Source organism: Saccoglossus kowalevskii, chromosome 4 (genome assembly GCF_978046115.1).
Source record: "Saccoglossus kowalevskii chromosome 4, keSacKowa6.1, whole genome shotgun sequence".
Lineage (NCBI taxonomy): Eukaryota > Metazoa > Hemichordata > Enteropneusta > Harrimaniidae > Saccoglossus > Saccoglossus kowalevskii.
In genome coordinates, this window is record NC_140644.1 from 24,615,324 (window position 1) to 24,640,637 (window position 25,314).

The following is a 25,314-nucleotide window of genomic DNA, read 5'->3' on the forward strand; positions in this document are numbered from 1 at the left end:
TAGAATCTAAAATGTTATCATTAATAAATTTGTATCAAGGGTTTGAAATTAAAAACAAAATGTTATTTTGGAAAATGAAACTAAGTTACACAAACAAGTTTGATTGTTTTTATTCAAGCTGTAGCAAATTGCATGGGTATGTAAAATATTTATTTCCCATTCAGCAAGTGACCAAAAATTAAAAAATCATTATTTGTGCCAGTGCCTTGGGTAAGATGGACATGGTTTTATTTTTATCCCTGTCGTAGTTGTGAAAGCCTTAAAGGGGAACCGCTCAATCCCATGGATTGCACCAAAGAATCATGGGACACTATTGTTTATGTTGTTTACAATGTTAATCTATCTTTTGTTGTCCATTGTTATTTTAATCCAGAAAGTAAATTTGTTGTGAAATTAAACTGGAAGGTGCCCCTTTAAGAACCACTGTTAAATTTCGAAGTGAAATTATCTCTCTCATTACTAATATAGCTTAATATAATACTTTATTACTATTATATTACTAATGTAGTACATTCTTTCAGAGCCTACACTGAGTTTACATAACTGTTTCCTTAATTACTTGCTTATTATTTAGGTTAATGTTTTGTTTCCATCATCTGAAATGATCTTGTGTCAGTGTAGTACTAAATGCTTGTATTATCATGCCAAGGCTGGGTCTGTTTGTTTTTACATATAAAAACAGAGATCATATTATAATAAACCACATGAGTAATTGATACCTTCAGCATTATTACTGATATATTAATATAACATTTTTTATTTCTTTTTAGGATAAAGACGTTATAATGTGTGATCACCCGTTAGCTGATATCACCATAGGTGGCGAATCGATAAATCCCTTGGGTGTTGCCTTTCATTCTTTATTACAAACCATATCTGATATTATGATGTTATTACCTCATGGTAGCGCTCTACAATTAATGGCTATCAGATGTTGGTGTCTACGATTCCGCCCATCAGATCACGTCTTCTTACACCATTCGCATGTGTTCAGCAACATTAGTAAAATATTATCCAAGTCAGATGAAGGCGATACCGATGATGTAATGCTCAATAGTAGTGCTAGTTTTATTGGTGAGATTGTACTTCCATCAGAACAGGTAAGACGATTAGGGATTATTGTAAAACATGTTAAAAAAGCGACATGCAATTTTAGGGAATTGTGGTAAAATGACGTAATAGCGAAATGTTGGTTTAGCGAATCTCTCTTGTCATTGATGATTCCCTGTTTTCACAATACTTGTCTGTCGCGTGTCAAAACTAATGCGCAGTTATCACCTCCATAAAAACAAAGAAAAACTGTCAAGTGTAATTAGGAAGCACCCCAGATTTTTATGTTCCGGATTACTGTATACAAATCTCCAAGCCTTGGCCATTTTGAATTTATAATAAAGTCATTAGTGAAATCTTGAATTAGCGAATCAGTTCTCCCGCTAAATTTGTTAAAAAGACATGCTTGCGAAAAAGACATGCTTACAGTATTTTCTGGTAATATAAAAATATATTTTTCGCTCAGAATTTGTTTTCGCTATTTTCACTGAAGGGGTGATTCAGTGAAAATAAAATTTAGCAAATATACTGTTACCTATATTTTACATTCAAGTCATCAAGAATCAGTGAAAATAAATTTTATACAAAACACCCAAAAAGCCTTTTCAGCGAAAATTAATTCCAGCTAAAATGTATTTTACAGTATTGGGTTGGGAAGAGTTGATTTCCTTTCCGCTCAGTGCGTTTACTGTATGAAATGATCATGTCGTGAGCTGGTGTTTCAGAAATTTCAGAAAGAATGAATATTACAGTCACTCCATATATATTGTTTCTGGACTGCAACATTGCCAGCTATTTTGCTGGTTAGTTTATGTGCATCTTGAGAAGTGATTAGAACTGCTTAAATCAATTCATTGTACAAGGTTCAGCTAAAAGCATGCTAACTCTATTTTCTAGAGTTATGCTAAGTACTTTAAAACCATTTATTTTCACTAATTTTGATATTTTGAGCATATTCATTGGGTTTTTAAGTTCATGAATTTACCAGTGAAACAATGCATTTCATTGTAATGTTACATATGACTTTAATTCATTTGATTTGATTTATCAGTGAAAATAGCAAAATTAAAACCCAGTGATTAATTGATGCAATAGCAGTGCTAGACATGTGACCCTGTCCTGACATGCACCAGTGTCCTGACATTTGTCATAACATACATTTTGTTTATTATTTTGGGTTAACTTTTCTGTTTGTCATTTGCTTGGATAACAATATTTACATCTCTAGTTTAGAGATCTCTAGTTACATCTCTCTCATCTCTAAAGTTTTTTTGAATAACTTATCCCAATCACATAAACCATCTTGGAACACTCATAGCAAACGAGTGGTAGCTTAACTATCTAGGTTTGTGTCCGGGTGTTCTGAACAATAATATGACAGTGACATTGCTGCTTGGGATTCATTGTTAGATTATACCATCAGTGTGTGTTAGTGGGAAAGATGTAAACACCTTGTTCATACATAAAATTGTATGATAACTACATCTCTATATTGATAAAGTGATTTTTATACAGTAAAGGATGTTTCAGTAGGGTATGAGCAGTGGTATATTATTTATAGTAGAAATACTATTTCCACGTTGTCTGGCTGGTTTATCTAATAATCACAACCAAGATAGTGGTATGCTTAATGCTGTACATTTGTGTTCCACAGTCTGTTGTCACAGTAAGTTGTCTCAAAGACCTAACATCAGTAGCTGATATCCAAGTATCTAGCAGAGCAGCAATGTTATCCAGCCTTACAGACAGTTCTACAGAGACATTCTGGGAATCCGGTGATGAAGACAGGAACAAAACCAAGTCAATAACATTGACTTGTAGTGATGCAATGGTTCCAGTTGTGATTGCTGTACATATAGATAATTCAAGAGATATTGGTGTAAGTTAGCACAGGCTCATTATTGATAGACAAAACAAGTATTTTAAATTTTAGGCTCATTTTAGATATTTTAAATTTATAAAATGACATTTTTTTTTCTGGCTTAGGAAGGTGATCATAGTCAAACTGACAGAGCCCTTGGGGGAAAAAAAATCAAAATATTTGGTTTGATTATGATCAAATCCCTTAGATGAAGCACTTACTTAGAATTATTTAGTTGTGACTATTCAAATTCAGGGTACTAACTAACCTATTGACTGTCTGCTAAAAACTTTATAAATAAATAAATACACAATTTCTGCTTATAAAACAGATAATAAAGGATAATTTATTTACCATTACTGTTAATTAACACTGACTGACAAGAGTTTATTCACCAAAGGCTTTTTTGTTTTTCACATACCCCTGAATCTAACTAAATTTCAAGGAAATTTTGACACATTGTATGGTTTACAGTTAGTACTATGTTATTATTTGTTGTAAATTGCCACAGTAAAATACGCATATTGGCAGGCTTTCTGTATCACATAAGAGTAAGTGTATGCTGATAGTGACATTATAATTGCCACTGTTCTACACCCATTATACCATATATGCTTTATTAGAACTGCATCTCTGGTAGAAGCATATGCAAAGCCAGACTAACATTTGTTGTATACTGAATCATTAAAATATTACTTATTTTGACCATAAAACATAAGGCATGCACTACAGATAAAGCAAATACAGTAGTCACAATGGAGTTCAATATTGAAACTGTTACCTATTGATATATAGTGAAGATCTCACACAACACTTCCTATATATATGTAACATAAGATAGAGTTTGTAAACCTATCCTTCAGATGGTTTTGTGTTGACATGCAATTTATGTTTGTGGTTTCCCCTGTAGAATAAAGTGACAAGTATGACTTATCATATTGGTAGTAACACAGATGATGTAAAGAAAGCCAAGCAGGTAATATAGTTACTATGTATGACATTGTTCCTGCCATTGCAATATTACTGGGCTGTATTTGACATCATGGAGACCAAAACTGGCAAAATGAACTTTTGTATACAGAGTGTTTTATATTGTCTATTAAAGATGGTTGTAACTTCAAATGATTTCCACCATGTATAATAATTGCATATAACCCATGTAAATACAGTAAAACCTGTCAGAACCGTCCGATTTATGTAGCCCCGCAATTTCTCCCTAGAACCCGGTGTTGAAACAACCTGTGAAATCCTACCACTGTCTACTCCGAACACCGACCGCATTGATTGGCCCCAAGTCTAATAATAACACTAAATACATCGACCATCCGACCAGTTGCACCACATCCGTTGTCTTGTAATCCGGTCTGCCTGACCTAAAAAGTGTGCATTGTGTTCAATTTACCATGAACGTCACATCCATGTAATTGTTGATTCAATCGAAGTCACGCCCACCCTGAATAAACAGACTCCCTCTGAAAACCAACCATAGATCCCCGTCCCAGTCATGGTCGGTTTTGACAGGTTTTACTGTACATTGTTTATATGAAATTTAAAACTAGCTGCACAATGACTATGGTGCTTTCTATTTTGTGATAAAGGTGGAGATAGAATCTCGTCAGAGTGGGTGGTTAACTTGGAACATTCCCGATAACAGCAAAGTAGTGAAAATAGACCTGAAAGGACCTGATAACAGTCTGAGGGTGCGGCAGATCAAAATACTCGGTATCAGTGATGGTGAGAACATAAACGTTGGACCAATGGTATCATCTACGGTGAAGCAACAAAAAGATTGCGAGTCAGAGACACTGAAAGTGTTTCGATTATTAACGTCACAAGTCTTTGGCAGATTGTTTGCTGATGATGATGATAATATTGATGGCAAAGAAGTTAATAAAGATAAAAAGGAAGACAAGGAAAAGGTAAGTACCTGAGTTTTCAGTTGTTGTACGGTATTTTCTATATCCAAATGTATTTTAGCCGATTTGTTTTTGCCAAGTTGACAACTATTTTTTATTAAAAAGCATACATTGGAAAACCCAGAACATGAAAACTATGGAAATATGGAAAGTAAAAATACTTTGAAAACATGATTCAAGCTCATTTTTTTATGTAAGACTTTATGTAAGATATATATATATATATATATATATATATATATTGAAACTGAAAAATACATGAATTTATTAACATTCGTTTCTAATATATGACAATATTTTTTACTTTCCATGTTTCCATATTTCCTTACTTTTCACATTCCGGGTTTTCCACTCTACATTTAAAATGTTTTTCCTGATTCACCCCCATCAAATATAACCAAATGAACATGTACATGTGTGAACAGTATTTCATGCTATACCCGTAATTACAAGAATGTGTTTGTTTTCACAATGTTTGTTTATGTGTTCTTCTAGGGTGTTAATGATTCTGATCTGAGAGAACACATGGTTGGGATATTGTTCAGTCGAAGCAAACTAACTCATTTACAGAAACAGGTAATGATTACATAGTAGGACTCCTCTTGTGTTTCAAGAAAACCACAGTGCCAGTATGTCACTCTAGATACTGATTACTGTCATTTTCTTTTCACAAGTTTAATATATTTTCTCAGTAATATCCTTTCAGAACCAAGATTTCACAAATTGTATTTTCACCTTGATTCTTGTGGTTAATGTAGACAAAACATTTTTCTCATTATTTACAAACATTTTGTAGATTTCAGTGGCAGTCTACATGTCAATAACAACAAAAGTTGATTTTATAAAATTTCATAAAAATTCTCATGGATACATTATGCTGGCTACTTCCTTTAGTCACTTTTACAAATCCCTGCTGCTGCCTCCATGGATGGCCAAAATGAATGGGAAGGGGCGACATCAGCAGGCACTGTATTATTAAAAATAATGAAGTAACAATGACAAATCACATGCATAACATGTATATATTTTGTAGGTGTGTGCTCACATAGTGCAATCTATCCGTAAAGAAGCCTCGCGAGTCAAAGAAGAATGGGAAAACAGTTTGCTAAATAAAGATGATAAAGATAACTGTGTTGTCATAGCTTTATCTGATGCATACTGTTTTGAATTATTGTCTATGGTTCTTGCTTTGAGTGGATCCAGTGTTGGTAGGGTGTACATTGCACAGCAGGTTACACTCATACAGGATGTACTCACATTACTACATACAGGATCCCCAAGAGTACAACGACAGGTAAAAGATATTTAATGTTTTATCTTTTACTGTACTCGTTATGTTCCCGTATTTGCTCTTATAAGTATAGTTAGTTAGTTAGTTATGCCTATCATCCCTCTTGGGACATAGACCACCAACAAGATTGCTCCAACCAGGCCGGTCCTGTGCCAGTTTTTCTACTTCTTCCCAGGTATAGCCCAGCTTCGGAACATCAGCCTCTAGGTCCTGTCGCCAGGTGTTTTGTGACTGGCCTTGTTTTCTTTTTCCCTGTGGGTTCCATTTCAGTGCTGCCCAGCCAGTGCCAGCATTTCTGAAATATCTCTCATTCTATGGGCTGTTGACTCTTATTAGTATGTGCTTATCTAAATGATATGTGTGAGTCTGGAGTTTAATGATCTAGCATACAATAAATGAAATATTTGCACTTCTATTGAAGATACAGTGAAAAAAATAGAAACACTTCACTGTGATGACAAACTGTCTAGGCTGATGCAACAGCAGATGTGGCTCAATGTTTACCAAGTCTGGGTATTATTCTATAATATACAATATACTTCACAAGAGACACTTTATTTTGCTTTATTAGATAAGCATCGCTAATACCAGGTAGACGTGTACATAAACCATAAATTGCCTGATATTGTACTCTGCATGCTAGATCATTAAGATACATAGTATTTTGATCAGATGCTTATCTATGTATTGATGGCTGACTGGCAGCTATTTTTTTTCTTGCCAACATAAACATTACAGACTCGCACATATTAAGTTATCTAGCAGTCCAAAACATTAGTGCGCAGTGTGGAACTTGAACATGTGCATGTCAAAAAGGAGCATGTTAATGGTACTCTGATATGAGGCTTATTTCCTAAATTTGTTCCATCAGTAAACCTTGTACAAAGCAGAAGGTTCTTTGGTATTTCATCAGCATTATCAGTTGTCAGTTTAATATATTTCTATGACATGCTTACACAAGATTATAAAAATGATTGAATGTTGTCATTTCTCCATCTTACTAGGTTGCATCTATCTTACGAAGAATTCTTCCAGAAATCACGCCACAGCAGTTTGCTAGTAACATGGGTATATCATCTCTTCCACCAACGGATATCAGTATACTAACACAATCAAATAAATCACAACCTTCAACCGATGATTATGTTGGCATACTAGATATATTGTTGGCGTGTATGGCTAAGGCATTGACAGTACAAGTCAAGGTCAAAGGTGGTAGTGGACCTGCTGGTACACTGGGTGGCAAGGGAGTGTGTACATTGACAGTAGCATCTATGATGAACCCAAGGTGAGATTTTCTTTTCTGACAAGACAATAAGCGTAGATGCATTTACTACTTGTACTTGAAATGTGCACATAAAAAAGTCACAAATGCCAACAGTCACATTCAATGTCTGGTTTTCTTGCCACAAGAAATATTTTTAAGAAAATGTTATTTACCGTTTCTACCTTTATTATATTTAGCACATATCATAATGCTTTCTGGGTATATATGCAAGTCTGTTACATCTGTATGGGGTGATATTGAAGAAGGTATAAACTCATAATTTTGAAACTTGGTGGGAATAACGGGAACATGAATTGCATATATTACCAAGTGGTGGAAATGTACATCACAGTCCTCTACAAACTTGTGGGGATCTGCTATCTCTGATAACTTTCTTGTTTTATTTCAGTGTTGATGATAAGCAAATTAAGAAAACTGATGATAAGAGATGGTGGTTAAAGGGAAGCATGGCTCAGAATGTTGGTGAACTTATTATTAAACTACTTAAAGACATGTCTCTTGTAAGTATTCAAAGTGGTTTACTTCATGCAAAAATGACATCGTACTGTGAATGAGTAGATTGGATTCAACACAGTGATGTAATCAATCAATCAATCAATCAAATATTTTATTTTCCCTAATAATGTACACTTGTCATTTACAAAACAAGAATCAATCAATAGGTAAAACAAGAACCAGAAATAGCCGTTGGCTAATCTAGTCTGATTCCTCAAAAAACAAAGTGAATTACACTATCTTTGAGGGTGATTTATAATAACCTGAACCTGTAAGTGAAACTAATAATAATAATGACAATGGTAATAATAACAATAACAATAATAATAATAATAATAATTAAAGCTGCAAGCAGCATCACAGGGGCCCAAGTATACATGCCATAAATAATGTCAAATGATACACATGATACACAATTAGTTTGAATGATTAGTACCATGAGGTCGAAATGCAGTTGGTTCCATATATTTATTTGAGATATAAAGGTTATTAATATATGGTCATCATCTGTTATTTTAATCAAATCTCTTGTTCAACATAGTCATGATAACACAGGATTCATCTTCCTAACTGCAACAGTGTTTGAGATACAACGATTATGCACATTAATGAGCTCACATGACCATATATGGTCATCTGTTATTTTATTCAAATCTCTTGTTTAACATCATCATAATAACACAGGTTTCATCTTCCTACCTGCAACAGTGCTTGAGATATAACAGTTATGCATATTAATGAGTTCACATGACCATATATGGTCATATGTTATTTTAATCAAATCTAAGGTTCACTGTTGTCATGATAACACAGGAATCATCTTCCTACCTGCAACAGTGCTTGAGATATAACAGTTATGCATATTAATGAGTTCACATGACCATATATGGTAATCTGTTATTTTAATGAAATTGCTTGTTCACTGTTGTCATGATAACACAGGAATCATCTTCCTAACTGCAACAGTGCTTGAGATATAGCAGCTATGCATATTAATGAGGTTAGACGCCCCCACCCCATGGGCGAGTAGCCACATGACCTAGCCATATGCCATTCAGGGGAAAGAATGTACTGTGGAATACTTTATTTTCGCCGGAATTAATTTTCGCTGAAAAGGCTTTTTGGGCGTTTGCTTGGAATTTATTTTCACTGATTTTGGATGAGTTTAAAGTGAAAATATAGGAAAAAAAGTATATTCGCTGGATTTTATTTTCACGGAATCATCCCTTCAGCGAAAATAGCGAAAATAAATTCCAAGCGAAAATAAAGTATTCTACAGTATCTAAAGAGTAGAATACACATACAAAATTGTATTCCAATCGGACTAATACAAAACATGTAGTTGCATAATTTCAATTTTCACAAAATGCAAGATGGCGGCCAAACCACGTGACTTATCGAAAATATATTATTTTTTTCCTATGCAGTTGAGGCCAGGCATGGTAAATATGAAAACATCTAGTAGATTCGTTGAATCACCTCTGAGAAACAAATGCCCAAACTTTTGATCAATTTTGTTTAAAATCCAAGATGGCGGCGAAACCATGTGACTGATCTGAAATTTCTTTTTAGGTTTCTGAAAGGGTTAGATAGGGACATGCCATGACACAATATTTGAGATTAACGCTCAAGTGTGGCATGAGTAAAAAACTACTTCCTGTTGAAAACAAATCCAAAATGGCAGCCAAACCACGTGACCAATCATAATGAATTTCTCAAATCTAAATGGGCTCCATATGTAGAAGCTAAGTACTGAATATGAGAACATTTTACTTGGCAGTTCTGAAGAAGAAGATTTTAAAGTGTTTTTTACCGTTTTTAGGAAAAACAAAATGGCAAGAAAAGTCACATGACCGCTAAAGTTTTTATTTCTGATATTTATTACACATGAGTTGTACTATATACCATAAAAAAATCTAGACGCCTAGACCCTCAGAAAGTGGTCAAACAGCCACTTCCGGTTTTATTTCAATCCAATATGGCTGCCAAACTAATTGGCCAATCAAAATTCTGAAAGCATGTTGCACCAGTTCACATTAGGGACTATCAGTATAGAGCATTATCAGACCATTCCGTTCAGCGGTTTTCTCAAACGGCTTGACGAAAAAAGTTACGGAAGAAAGAAGAAAGAAGAAATTAAAGCTGCAAGCAGCATCACAGGGGCCCAAGTATATGCCATAAATAATGTCAAATGATACACAATTAGTTTGAATGATTAGTACCATGAGGTCGAAATGCAGTTGGTTCCATATATTTATTTGAGATATAAAGGTTATTAATATATATGGTCATCTGTTATTTTAATCAAATCTCTTGTTCAACATAGTCATGATTCATCTTCCTAACTGCAACAGTGTTTGAGATACAACGATTATGCATATTAATGAGCTCACATGACCATATATGGTCATCTGTTATTTTATTCAAATCTCTTGTTTAACATCATCATAATAACACAGGTTTCATCTTCCTACCTGCAACAGTGCTTGAGATATAACAGTTATGCATATTAATGAGTTCACATGACCATATATGGTCATATGTTATTTTAATCAAATCTAAGGTTCACTGTTGTCATGATAACACAGGAATCATCTTCCTAACTGCAACAGTGCTTGAGATATAGCAGCTATGCATATTAATGAGGTTAGAAGCCCCCACCCCATGGGCGTGTAGCCACATGACCTAGCCATATGCCATTCAGGGGAAAGAATGTATCTAAAGAGTAGAATACACATACAAAATTTTATTCCAATCGGACTAATACAAAACATGTAGTTGCATAATTTCAATTTTCACAAAATGCAAGATGGCGGCCAAACCACGTGACTTATCGGAAATATATTATTTTTTTCATATGCAGTTGAGGCCAGGCATGGTAAATATAAAAACATCTAGTAGATTTGTTGACTCACCTCTGAGAAACAAATGCCCAAACTTTTAATCAATTTTGCTTAAAATCCAAGATGGCGGCCAAACCATGTGACTGATCTGAAATTTTTTTTAGGTTTCTGAAAGGGTTAGTTAGAGACATGCCATGACGCAATATTTGAGATAATCGCTCAAGTGCGGCATGAGTAAAAAACTACTTCCTGTTGAGAACAAACCCAAAATGGCGACCGAACCACGTGACCAATCATAATGAATTTCTCAAATCTAAATCTGCTCCATATGTAGAAGCTAAGTACTGAATATGAGAACATTTTACTTGGCGGTTCTGAAGAAGAAGATTTTAAAGTGTTTTTTGCCGTTTTTAGGAAAAACAAAATGGCGGGAAAAGTCACATGACCGCTAAAGTTTTTATTTCTGATATTTATTACACATGAGTTGTATTATATACCATAACAAAATCTAGACGCCTAGACCCTCAGAAAGTGGTCAAACAGCCACTTCCGGTTTTATTTCAATCCAATATGGCTGCCAAATTAATTGGCCAATCAAAATCCTGAAAGCATGTTGCACCAGTTCACATTAGGGACTATCAGTATAGAGCATTATCAGACCATTCCGTTCAGCGGTTTTCTCAAACGGCTTGACGAAAAAAGTTACGGAAGAAAGAAGAAAGAAGAAAGAAAGAAAGAAGAAAAAACCGAACAATAAGAATAGGGGCCACGCCCTACAGGCTTGGGCCCCTAAAAACCGAACAATAAGAATAGGGGCCACGCCCTACAGGCTTGGGCCCCTAATAATAATAATAATGTTACTACTTCAGTTTGTCCTGTATTGAATCACAGAGAATTTGTTATCTGAACAAGTCAACATAATCTCTTAGGTAAGAATAACCCTGGGAAATGATGAATGACTATTTGTTGTTATTTCTTGCAGGGTCTGTTCTCAGAAGCTTGGTCACGTGTCACCAAGGGTGCTGTAGCAGAGTTACTATTAGCTCTCACTAAATTGGAAGAAGGAAAGAGATTGCCGACGGAATGTATGAAAACACATACTGTAAGTATGGAATGTGTGGCTTTGTGATTGTCACGTGTTAAAATCTGTGATGTCAAATACATAGTCAAACCATTGGATGCTTCTGGCAAGCAAAAACACGATAGTTTGTAAATGAAGACGTTGTCACAAGTTACCCAATCAACAATTTCTGTGAAAAACTGTAAACAGGCTCTTAAACAGAAGGATTATAACATTGACCCTTCCCTTTTTTGTTGCAAGCATGCTCAGTAACATAGAAGCATGGAAGTACATTTTTGGGGAACTAGAAACTTATCTCTTCAGCAAAATCTGCTTAATGGCATGCATACATTTGCGTGTACACAACATAACTCCTGTGTTTTATTGCAATAGATGTGGTTATCCTTGGCATCATTATGTGTGTTAGATCAAGAGCATGTTGAAAGATTATCGTCAGGTCAATGGGTTGGTGGATCAGAAGGACAACAGAGTAAACATAAGGTAAGGATAATAATTTCACCCAAGCATGTCTAAAGTAGACCTATTATACTGAGTGAAATTATGACCACACTGATATAATAACCAATCAGAATCATGGTACCTTGTATTTCTATGATATATAGAAGATAATATTTGGTAATCGTAGTCCTAAATAACTATTAAAAATAGCTAAAAATAGCATTGCTCAAAACGTCTAGCTATTTTTAATAGTTATTTAGGACTACGATTACCAAATATTATCTTCTATATATCATATTTATCAGTCCGAGCAGCGTTTATTAGTCCCCGTTCGGACGCAGTCCGAAAACGGGGACTTATGTTTTGCCCTGTGTGCGTCCGTGATCACCTGTATCTCGAACATGCATGGACCGATTAAGTTCAAACTCCACTCATACATCACACATTATATGGAACATATGCACATGCATTTTTTTCATGATCCGATTAACGATAGCCGAATAGCGGCCATTTTAAGGCCGAAAATGCATCAAAATCGCACATTTTCACCATTCCGGACCCGGATCTCAGTTATGCATGGACGGATTTTGTTCAAATTTGGTACATACATTAAACATAATAGGACCTTGATGCACGTCATTTTTTTTTTTGGATCGGGTTTGAAATGGCCGACTGGCGGCCATTTTGTTTTAAAGAATTCAGTTCTGGATCCGTATCTGAGACATGCTTGGATTGATCGAGTTCAAACTTCACACACACAAGGTACATCATGTCACAAATATGTATGTGCATTTGTTTCATGATCTCATTAACGATAGCCAAATGGCGGCCGCTTTAAGGCCGAAAATGCATTGAAATCGCACATTTTCACCATTCCGGACCCGGATCTCAGTTATGCATGGACGGATTTCATTCAAATTTGGTACATACATTAAACATAATAGCACCTTGATGCACGTCTTTTTTTTCGGATCAAGTTCGAAATGGCCGACTGGCGGCCATTTTGTTAAAGAATTCAGTTCTGGATCCGTATCCAAGACATGTCTGGATTGATCAAGTTCAAACTTCACACACACATGGTACATCATGTCACAAATAGATATGTGCATTTGTTTCATGATCTGCTTAACAATAGCGGAATAATGGCCATTTTAAGGCCGAAAATGCATCAAAATCACGTATTTTCACAATTCCAGAACCGGATCTCAGTCATGCATGGATGGATTTTGTTCAGATTTAGCACAATGTGTTGTACATATGCAGGTGCATTTCGGTCATGATCTGCTTTGAATGTATATGTCACTCAAATATGAACGGAACGGGGACGTGTCATTGACAATGACTTGTTTATTTGTATTTCTATGGGCTCTGTGCAAGCTTCTGTGGATATCCCGTTGAAAAGGTGGTGAAAACAGCTAAAATTGAGAAAACTCAACTTAACTTTGAGGCAATCGTGAACAACCAAAATTTATATGTTAATCTTGTTATGCTGTGTAGGATAGTCTCAACAACTAGCTTAAAGTTGAGTCTTCCAAGAATTTTCGATCAGTTTTTACCGGTGATGGTTGCCAGGCAGTCAAAATGCCAGGATGTTAACTCTTAAATATCTACTGATCCAATCTCTCTTATAAGTATAAGTTTTCCAAACATCACAGGTGACTATGTCTGTGATACTAACAATGTTTTATCTTCATTATCTTATAGCCAACATGTGATAATCATGATGATAACGAGACACTAGCTATCATATTATGCAATATGTGTGGTAATCTGTGTGCGGACTGTGATAGGTTTTTACATTTACATAGAAAGACAAAGTCGCATCAGAGACAGGTAAGACTGCTAAACCACCTCAGTGTTGTCAGGTATAAGTCGTTGCAGTTGTTCATGTTTTGTGTATGTTCATAGTGACTGGTTGGATTCGCACCCAAAGATAAAATAATGGTATTGTTCATTGCATTTATTAAATAAACATGTATGTGTGCAAGGGGTTCTCTTGAACTAAATTCTATAAAAGTCAATGACTCTCTGCCTACAGAACATCAGCGAAAATTCTACATGTTTTAGCCCCATTCCAAAGCATAGGTTAAGCAATTGCTGTTTCCAGACCTTTCTTTAGAGGGAACTGTGTGTATGATGATGATGCAAGGTATTATTGGCAGAGAATGACATCAATCATAAAATTATTTCACTTGTAGGTTTTCAAGGAAGAAGAAGAGTCTATCAAAGTAGATTTACATGAAGGTTGTGGTCGAACTAAACTATTCTGGGTCATGACATTAGCTGACTCTAAAACGCTGAAAGCTATGGTCGAATTTAAAGAAACTGGTGCTAGTAAGTATCATCTTTGAATATATGATGTTGTACTACATCGTTCAATCCATTAGATCTGGTAAAATTGTACAGACGTCTATGTTGTCATCAGATGCATTTGACGATGTCCAATTTTCCATTTGGGTTGGCTGATTTTGTCCGAACAAATTACTGTGACCATTTTAAGCAGATTTAAATCAGCAACGTGCATAGTTTTTGGAATTTATGTCATGTGTATGCATTGTAGTTTAATAAGGGCTTACAATCATGTCTTTTCTAGATAATTTAGAACTGATGAGCTAATAGACCTGTCATCAATATTTTTGTCGATGTTCCCTTTGATTCAAAAATGGCTACAGTAAAATGTCTTTATAATTTCATTGATGTTTGGTTTAGGCACATTCCACCACATTATGTTACTACTAGATGGATGGTTTGATATCATTGTTGTTTGTCTGCAGGTAAATCATCCAGTGGTAGTAGTCCTGGATACTGTCGGTTTTGTAGCAGTGGACACAATACTGGCTTATTACCTGTGGGGTATGTCTGCAGTGATCCAGAATGCCAGGTAAAATCTAAAATTCCTTGTCCTCTAACAACTGTGCTCCGGCATTTATTTGAGAAGAGGTAACTTGCTCGTCAATAGATACAAGCCACAATATGTTGTGAACCTCTTGTTACCATATCATGTTATGTTACACACTGTTAGAATATAACGACATTAATATTAGAACATTGAAGATGCACCATTAGAGCAAGATAATAAAAACCAAGGATTTCCTAGTTTCTGCTCTGTTTTAGAACAGATGCAAATCTCTTTGAATCCATGCACTCTGTTCAAAAGTGTTAGCAAGGAAATCATAATCAAATAAAAAAAACAAATCAATTTAGACACATTAAAGGCATTAAACTTTGAACATTTATTGTTGCACAATTTGTGAAAATTCAGCTTTAATATCAGATATTTCACATAGTCCCAAGGCTGCAATAAATCTTTGTATATGCTCTTAGAGTGCTACTTTACTTTATTGAAGTTGTTTTTATGAAAATGGTATAAGCTAAAGTATAGTATCGTGCATGCTGTTAAATGAAAGGTTTCGGCAAATGTATAATGATGATATTGTTGTGTAATTTCTATCAACCCATTGAGTGATACTTTTAACTATTGTACATCACAGGAACATGCCAAACATGCATGTATCAAGACATTACCATGTGGTCATCAATGTGGAGGTATTATCAATGAAGATAAGTGTCTACCATGTTTACATGGCTGTAAAACAAAGGATGGTATCAAACTAAAACAAGATGGTGATGATATGTGTATGGTGTGTTTCACAGAAGCTTTATCCGCTGCACCAGCTGTTCAGGTAAGTCTTTCCACTCTCTGTCAATAGTTGTACAGTAGTTGTACAGTAGAATTGAAATTACTTAGACATTTATTTTGTGGATACTAGTAAACAATCAACAATAATGTTCATACTTCTATGAAAATTTATAAATATATATATTCAATCTGACTACCGGTAATGTGTACAATTTGTCTGCTGTCAGACCAGGATACTAATAAAATCTAATATAAGTACTGTAATAGTTAGGTGGGCAATCCCATTGAATTTAAACTGATGAATAAACTGGTGCGTTTTCTAGAGTCATGGGAAATCTTGAAATGTATGCCTTTTGTTATACAAATGTGTTGATCTAAAGTTTGATTTCATGTGAGCAATATAAATGTGACAATCATAAGCACAGATCCATTAATACTGTCATGTTGAGAATGGATTACAATGAACTAAACCAAAAATTAAATAGTGTTCATTTTAGACAAGTTAACTGTTGTATTGTGAAGTTTCTAACTGTTTTATTTTTTTTTGTATAGCTGGAATGTAGCCATGTATTTCATTTACATTGTTGTCGTCGTGTGTTAGAGAAACGATGGGTTGGACCCAGAATTACATTTGGTTTCTCACTCTGTCCAATTTGTAAGGTAAGTGCAAGTTAGCTTCTATTTTTCTGAAGGCAGCATAATCTTTACAAATCCTGAACTAGCTGCTTTCAAAAGTTTTTGTTCATTAAGTATTTTTTGTTTCTGTTTCATATTTGATACTAGGAATTTTTTGTGATTTGATAATTCATTTAAAGCATATATACTGACTCAATGTGCCAAAAGTGTATAAAACTTTTCAGTCTAAAGAAATATCCATCACTGCAAAATGTCATCCAAAACAATTTGACATATCCAGAGTGCACACAACACACAAAAAAAATATAGAAATATTGTGTTGCCAGGATGCAAGAAATAGGCTTCTCTTTCTAAACAAAAATAGGAGCAGGTTCCTTTTATATGCAGGCTTTTATTACTAATATTGCATTAACATGAGAATATTAAAACTAAAGCGTCAAAGTTGATGATAGAGATAAGTTAACTTCCTTTTTAATGATGAGATGTTATTTTGTGTTGACAGATTGAAATGGAGCATATTGTACTTAAAGACTCCTTGTCACCAATTAAAATATTATATGATGATGTGAGAAGGAAGGCCTTGATGAGACTAGAATATGAAGGATTACATAAAAGTGAAGCTATAACTACACCTGGTGTTAGATTCTCTAATGATCCTGCAGGATTTGCTATGAATAGATATGCATATTATGTATGTTTTAAATGTAAAAAGGTAAGAAAATCTTTGATCTGTTCACTGCTATATCAGTAAGTCTTCGGTTAAAATTCTATTTACAGTAGTATTGAAAATCAAAACCTTGGTGCTACAGACTCAATGGAAAAGCCAGTGCTACTTGTTTAGATTCATTCATTCATTCAGTCAGTTGACTTTCATTACACAGCCTTGTCACATAGTCCCAAACATGGTGCATGTGTGTTTATATTTCTCTTGGTGAAATGCACCGTGTGTATGGTGCACACTTAGTTTAGCACTTTCAGTTTCAACATAAACTAAAACACTGGTGAACTTCATCAGAGCTTGAACAAGGAAGTGAGATGGTGATCGAAAGATGATCAGCTGTGTATCATGATAGATCTGTTATTGTCTTTATTAGGCTTATTATGGCGGTGAAGCTCGCTGTGATCAAGAAGTTGGTGGTGCTGATGAGTATGATCCTTCTGAGTTGGTTTGTGGTGGATGTTCTGATGTTTCCAGAGCACAGGTAAATTGATACCCAAATCAGGCTTGTATCTGTTACTGTTGGTTGTGTGTTTATTTCTGTAATTAAATCCAGTATATGATTATTATAAATCTGTGCTGATCAATTATCATTTATATTATATTGTAATATTATGAGGTTATTACGAGATTACCTCAAAGTATGCACAAAGACAGTACAGCTGGAGTATCGACTGACGCGCAGCAGAGGTCGATGTGCGGATTACTGTCTGAGTGCATACTTTGAAGTATCTTCGTAATAACCTTATTATTATTATACATCTTTCCCTTCCAAGGATACACCATGGGAATTCCGAAATCCAAAATGTTTACAACAGAATCAGTGAACTTCTTTGTGTGGAGTCCGGTCAAACTTTGGTGGCAGCCATGTTTATATTATTAGAGGACGCTTACACGCGTAATCATTCCATATTTGAAATTCACATTCTAAAATACCCCGTAAAATACAGCAAAATTACCGCACGATTTAACATCTGTTTTTTTATCCCTGTCGGCATAATAAAAAGATGACATGGAAGAGTGTAAGCTAAGCCATTTTGGAATGAGGGCATAACTATTATGTAATTAAGCAATGTCCAGTGGTGGCCATCTTTATGTCTTATGTAAGCAATACAATGCAATAATATGTGATTTTTGTCTTACCAGGCACAATTTACACCAGCATAATTTTTTGAGAACACTGTATAAAAGCCATTAAATTTTGTTTTTAGTGCAAAAGTTGACAAAATTTGATGACTTTGTATACCACCTTATTCATTTCTGTTCTGTTCTGTTAATTTTTTTTTTTATTAATTATCTCTTCACTAATCATAGTCTGCAGTCTGTTATTTGTGGTGTGTAATCTTTTAAATTTACCACTGTCTGTATTATTTGCTTCAGATGTGTCCTAAACATGGTACAGATTATCTGGAGTATAAATGCCGTTATTGTTGTTCAGTGGCAGTCTTCTTCTGCTTTGGTACAACTCACTTCTGCAATGCATGCCATGATGATTTTCAGAGAGTTACTAGCATAGCTAAATCAGACCTCCCACACTGTCCAGCAGGTAAGGTTTTAATATCACCTCAGTGTACACGTGTGTGTGTTTGAGTTATTCATATTTCCACATTAGTTCTTCCACAATGCCAAACAGCTAAGATTCTTATTTCACCCCTGTGTCTGTTGTCTAATTTACAATAGTAGTTTACAAGTTATTTACATTTTTGTAGCTAATACAGTGCTAATTTATAAGTCATCTAGTGATTTACACTCTACACATGAATACAAGTGTGGCCGATTTCCAATTAGCATACAATGGGTTTCAAATTAGCATACAGTGGGTTTCCAATTAGCCTACAATGGGTTTCCAATTAGCCTACAATGGGTTTCCAATTAGCCTACAATGGGTTTCCAATTAGCATACAATGGGTTTCCAATTAACATACAATGGGTTTCCAATTAGCATACGCTGGGTTTACAATTAGAATATACTGGGTTTACAATTAGAATACACTGGGTTTACAATTAGAATACACTGGGTTTACAATTAGCATACAGTGGGTTTACAATTAGCAAACAATGGGTTTACAATTAGCATACAATGGGTTTCCAATTAACATACAATGGTTTCCAATTATCATACACTGGGTTTACAATTAGAATACAATGGGTTTACAATTAACAAACAATGGGTTTACAATTAGCAAACAATGGGTTTACATTTAGCATACAATGGGTTTCCAATTAGCATACAATGGGTTTCCAATTAGCACATACTGGGTTTACAATTAGAATACACTGGGTTTACAATTAGAATACACTGGGTTTACAATTAGCATACAATGGGTTTCCAATTAGCATACAATGGGTTTCCAATTAGCATACAATGGGTTTACAATTAGAACACACTGGGTTTACAATTAGAATACACTGGGTTTACAATTAGAATACACTGGGTTTACAATTAGAATACACTGGGTTTACAATTAGCATACAATGGGTTTACAATTAGCATACAATGGGTTTACAATTAACATACAGTGGGTTTACAATTAGCATACACTGGGTTTACAATTAGAATACACTGGGTTTCCAATTAGAATACAATGGGTTTCCAATTAGAATACACTGGGTTTCCAATTAGCATACACTGGGTTTACAATTAGCATACAATGGGTTTACAATTAACATACACTGGGTTTACAATTAGCATACACTGGGTTTACAATTAGCAAACAATGGGTTTACAATTAGCAAACAATGGGTTTACAATTAGCAAACAATGGGTTTACAATTATCATACAGTGGGTTTACAATTATCATACAGTGGGTTTACAATTAGCATACACTGGGTTTACAATTAGCATACACTGGGTTTACAATGAGCATACAGTGGGTTTACAATTAGCAAACAATGGTTTTACAATTAGCATACAATGGGTTTCCAATTAACATACAATGGGTTTACAATTGGCATACACTGGGTTTACAATTAGCATACACTGGGTTTACAATTAGAATACACTGGGTTTCCAATTAGAATACAATGGGTTTCCAATTAGAGTACACTGGGTTTCCAATTAGCATACAATGGGTTTACAATTAACATACACTGTGTTTACAATTAGAATACAGTGGGTTTACAATTAGAATACACTGGGTTTACAATTAGAATACACTGGGTTTACAATTAGCATACATTGGGTTTACAATTAGCATACATTGGGTTTACAATTAGCATACAGTGGGTTTACAATTAGCATACAATGGGTTTCCAATTAGAATACAATGGGTTTACAATTAGCATACAATGGGTTTACAATTAGCATACACTGGGTTTCCAATTAACATACAATGGGTTTACAATTAGCATACACTGGGTTTACAATTAGAATACACTAGGTTTCCAATTAGCAAACAATGGTTTTACAATTAGCATACAATGGGTTTCCAATTAGAATACAATGGGTTTACAATTAGCATACACTGGGTTTACAATTAGAATACATTGAGTTTACAATTAGAATACAATGGGTTTCCAATTAGAATACACTGGGTTTACAATTAGAATACACTAGGTTTCCAATTAGCATACAATGGGTTTAAAATTAGCTTACAATGGGTTTACAATTAGCATACACTGGGTTTACAGTGTGTTTACAATTAGCAAACAATGGGTTTACAGATTAGTAAAAGTAGTGTTAGAACAATGGGTCTCATGACCTTAAATACTAATTTTATATTATTGTATTGTGCAGTACATGGAGAAATATTGGTAGTTGGCAGTGATTTTCTCCACCAATAGATAACATTGTTAATTAGCCCAATGAATAAACCAAATACATGTATAGTATTAATAACGATACATGTATGTGTTTATTTGTAGGACCTCGTGCCAAGCAATTAGAAGGTGATGAGTGTCCATTACATGTGGAGCATCCACCAACCGGTGAAGAATTCGCATTGGGATGCGGCGTCTGTAGAAATGCACATACATTTTAACAATTTTTTTAACCTAATCATAATGGCAACATGTATTCTGATTGGTTCAATCAAACACACAAAAATGTTTTTAAAACAAACTATTTGAATTGTAACATATATTATTGGTTGTTCGCTAACCAATCAGAAGTAACAACATTGATCAGGATTTGTAACAAGTATTTCAATTGGTTGAGCATTTGTCCCTCCCCTCCCTCTCCTAAAGCATGAATTTCATACAAATTACATACTGCATTTACGAGAATAATCGGGGAATATTGTAAGATAGAGTAATTAATGTATATGACTATAATCTTTATTACATTTTTGTCTCTTTATGAATATATTTTCATTGAATGTTGAACATCTACATGTTTGCATGCCTCTATCCAAATATTTTTTAATTGAACTATATACCCCTTGTTTGCATTCCTTGTCCGAAAATCTTGTTTTAATAAAGACCCTAAATGTTGGAAAAATTTTTTGAGAATTGTAATATAGCAGAGGTGTGCTCTGTTGAGACTTACAAGTCTACCCAGCAATGTGCTTGTGATGTTATCTAGGTTTTTATATTTGTCATACAATTCCCTGTAAATGAAAGGTGTTCCATAATTTCATGGTGCGATTGCAGGATTTACAGCTCCCCCTTTTAATGATGGTACTACAGATAAACTTTGATGAAAGAGAATACATAGTGAAACAGTGGAATTGCTTCAAGATGAAAGGCTGGTGATTATATCCGTCAACAGTTTCTTCTTAAGTTTAGTTGTACTACTAGTCTTTGTAGTTTGAATATTGTCAAGTATTTACATTGTTTTGGCAAAGGCTTCTGTTGTGGAGGGTTTCAATGGTGCAGTATTCTGGCTCTTACCAGTTGGTGAGCAATTCTTGACAACTAATCATTTACACGTACATGCTGTGCGGTTGCCTGTTGTGGGTCTATGCAGTATTTGTAAAATTACTTTTTCCAGCATCTTTGGTTTTATATTAAATCTTGGAATCTGATTTTCACATTTCAAGAGCAAATACACATTTATGACGCAAGAGATGATTCTGATGAAGGTGAGAACAAATTTATTTTAAAAGAGTAACCATCCTGAGGCAACAATTCTTGTAAGTTGTGTTCTTTTTCGCTTGTATCTTTTATCTGTGCTATTATTGGGATTACAGTTAAAAATAATAAAGCATTTTATTTTACTCAAAGAGTTTTGGTATTTTGCTTGTATTTTTATTCTCTGCTCATATAAACAGTAATGTGAGTTGAATGAAGTATTTCAGACAAGATGTTTGTAAATTACATATTAATATATAATATGCAAAATTATTTACTTGAAGTGAATACACAAGATATTATTTTAATTTTATGGGAAAATAAGCAATGCCATTTTGTGAACATTATTGAAATATTGGATTATTTGTATGCAACACATGCCCATTTTTAGTATGTGAGGTGGGCTTGTAGTGCCTAAAAAAATAATTTTACCAGCAAAAGAGTAGCCTATATACATGGCTCTGTACTCAAACAAAAGCAATTGCAGCAAGTTACTAAGTTTAAGTATTTGAAATACTTTTATCATTGCTGGTAACCTATATGAATGGTATTTGAATTTCCCAGGACATCTGCATCAGACTAAACCAGAATTGCTCTTGTGAAAACCTTGCGCTGTATTGTGTACAGCAAAACCTATATACTGTGGAATACTTTATTTTTGCTGGAATTAATTTTCGCTGAAAAGGCTTTTTGGGCGTTTTGTATGGAATTTATTTTCACTGATTTTTGATGAGTTTAATGTGAAATATAGGAAAAAAAGTATATTCGCTGGATTTTATTTTCACAGAATCATCCCTTCAGCGAAAATAAATTCCAAGCGAAAATAAAGTATTCTACAGTATATAGAAATTGTAAAATTTAGTTGTAAATTTCTGTAGTTATTTTTTTATGAAATAATATACCTCAACATCCACATACTTTGTTTAAATTATTTTCTGTATAGTTGCCGTCATCCTTAAGATCAAGGAGTCTTTGCAAATCGGGGATTCTTAGCCGTGATGCATGTATGATGGCTAGTCTCAGGATTTTACGTAATGTAGTTCTGAATAACTTAATATTTTTGACACCGACAACACACCACAAATGTTGCAGTGAGCCTGTTTACATATTTACAGTTGTATAAGTAATGTTTATCTTATGTTGTTGCCTTTTTTCAACAATGATCTTTGTGTATTCAAACTACTAGGAATAAAGTTTCTCAGTAATATACACTGAAGGTGTGTGTCTCTATGTATTCTTATTTAGGTCATGAGAATACTACCTTTGTTCAAAACATTGGGTACATTACTTGGAATGTTGAATGATAAAACAACTTGAGGTGTTTTGGGTGTACGTTTATTCAACCATCATCCTGGCTGGCTAGAGCCATGGCCCAAACAGTATTCCCTATTTTTACTGTGGGTCCCATTTGTCACATACTTAACGTTAAATCTAAATGTTGAATTTTCGTGTATGTGGTGCCTGAGTTTAAATTGGACTGCTTTTTTGAGCATATTTCTTGATAGACTTTACCTAGTGTGGTTCATCTGTGTACTCAGCAGAAAGACTATTGATTTTATAAATTCTACTTGATGGGTATTTCTTCGGTAATGTCTCTTATCTTGCAACATTCTCAGTTTGTGAATGCCTCATGATAAAGTTGCTAATCAAAATGTTGTGAAGAAAGGTCACTGAAGATTCACTATTGGGTGATTGTTTATTTTAGAAGAAAACAAAAAAATTAAGCACAGAAAGAGATGATTCTTCATCTATTACAAGTAGCCCTAAAGATCAGTCTATACTTGTTTCTACAATCTCCTATGCCTTAGCAGAAACTGATGTGTCTGTTTCCTTTGTTGTCGAAGTATGAGAAGCCCTTCAGAAAAAACATTGTTACTGTGCTCAAAAACAACCTGACATTTTATTACAAATCATGAGATTGTCATTCATATTGGTTTATTAAATTGGAAGCCTTGGTCAATCACTTAGCAGCCAAGTTATTTTATTACTTACTCTGGTCAATACACAGCAAAAACACCTGTGGCCCTGGTTACACGAGCTGCTCTGTGATCTTATGTTGAAATTGTTAAGAGTTCTCTGGACAGCACAACACATTGATACCTGAACCCGCAGTTGAATCAATGCTTTCCCAGGATTTTCTTCAATGTTGAGAACAACAATGCTACATTTTTTTGTCTTTTATAAATTTTTTTTTATTCAATGCTACTTTAATCTCTACCTGCTAAAACATGACAAAACTTTTCTTGTTTTGAATGAATTACCTTGGTCTGACCTCAGGGGGGAACTTGAGGCCTTGATGTGTGTACCAGAGTTGATAACCAACATCATGCCGATTATGAGGATTTGTTCAATTAATTTGCTAATGGGTTGAGAAGCCTTGATCCACCGATGGACGATATTTTCATCAAAGTGACTCCTGCTGCAAACAAATTGTATGTGTTATCTGCTTCAACATTGTATAATTTAACTTGAATTGACTTATCTCGAATTAAGATCTTCAACATTCTTTGAAAAGAGGTAAAATCTAGTAAGTCAAGGTAAGAGTTCTTGTAAAGCATATTATCAGCAGCATCATTTACCATTCCTCTGCACCAGGAAATGGCACCACCAACTTTTTATCATCCAGTTTGCCTGAAAATGCCACATTACATGATTGTGTTGCACATGCAATATATTTTGATGGATTTGCCGGACATGGATAGCTTGTTTACCCACGGGAGAACAACGCTTCAACATCCTAATCTGCAAGTAAAGCCACAATCCTGATTACCAATGCTAACACTTTTTGAAAGCACCAAGCCGTTAAAAATTCATTTCTTACCACCAAGTACACCTCTTAGTTGCAGTTCGCCTGCTGACTGTCAAGTTCAGTCTGTGCCACGCAGTGCATCATGGGTAGAGGATGTTACCAAAACTGATTATGATGCCAATTTGTTGTATTCAATCAGTCACGCTATATATGTACCTCATGGAAATCATTGCAGTATGATATTTGTACTCAATCTACCTATGAGGGAAGCACCTCGCCAGATCATGTTCACTATCA

General features: G+C 34.6%; 1 protein-coding gene across 1 annotated transcript in view; it reads left to right on the forward strand.

Moving 5' to 3' along the window:
- Positions 1–23,484, forward strand: part of LOC100368165 (E3 ubiquitin-protein ligase MYCBP2) — an 81,807-nt gene extending 58,323 nt beyond the window's left edge. The window contains exons 55-73 of the mRNA XM_085498125.1: positions 771–1,100; positions 2,705–2,929; positions 3,822–3,887; positions 4,510–4,830; positions 5,323–5,403; positions 5,861–6,121; positions 7,123–7,406; positions 7,795–7,906; positions 11,727–11,846; positions 12,198–12,305; positions 13,968–14,096; positions 14,462–14,597; positions 15,038–15,144; positions 15,755–15,946; positions 16,456–16,563; positions 17,042–17,251; positions 17,634–17,741; positions 18,638–18,803; positions 21,123–23,484. Of these exons, the coding sequence (XP_085354251.1) occupies positions 771–1,100; positions 2,705–2,929; positions 3,822–3,887; positions 4,510–4,830; positions 5,323–5,403; positions 5,861–6,121; positions 7,123–7,406; positions 7,795–7,906; positions 11,727–11,846; positions 12,198–12,305; positions 13,968–14,096; positions 14,462–14,597; positions 15,038–15,144; positions 15,755–15,946; positions 16,456–16,563; positions 17,042–17,251; positions 17,634–17,741; positions 18,638–18,803; positions 21,123–21,238 (3,180 nt within the window). The 3' untranslated portion in view covers positions 21,239–23,484. The remainder of the gene's footprint in view (positions 1–770; positions 1,101–2,704; positions 2,930–3,821; positions 3,888–4,509; positions 4,831–5,322; positions 5,404–5,860; positions 6,122–7,122; positions 7,407–7,794; positions 7,907–11,726; positions 11,847–12,197; positions 12,306–13,967; positions 14,097–14,461; positions 14,598–15,037; positions 15,145–15,754; positions 15,947–16,455; positions 16,564–17,041; positions 17,252–17,633; positions 17,742–18,637; positions 18,804–21,122) is intronic.
- Positions 23,485–25,314: the final 1,830 nt, after the last annotated feature.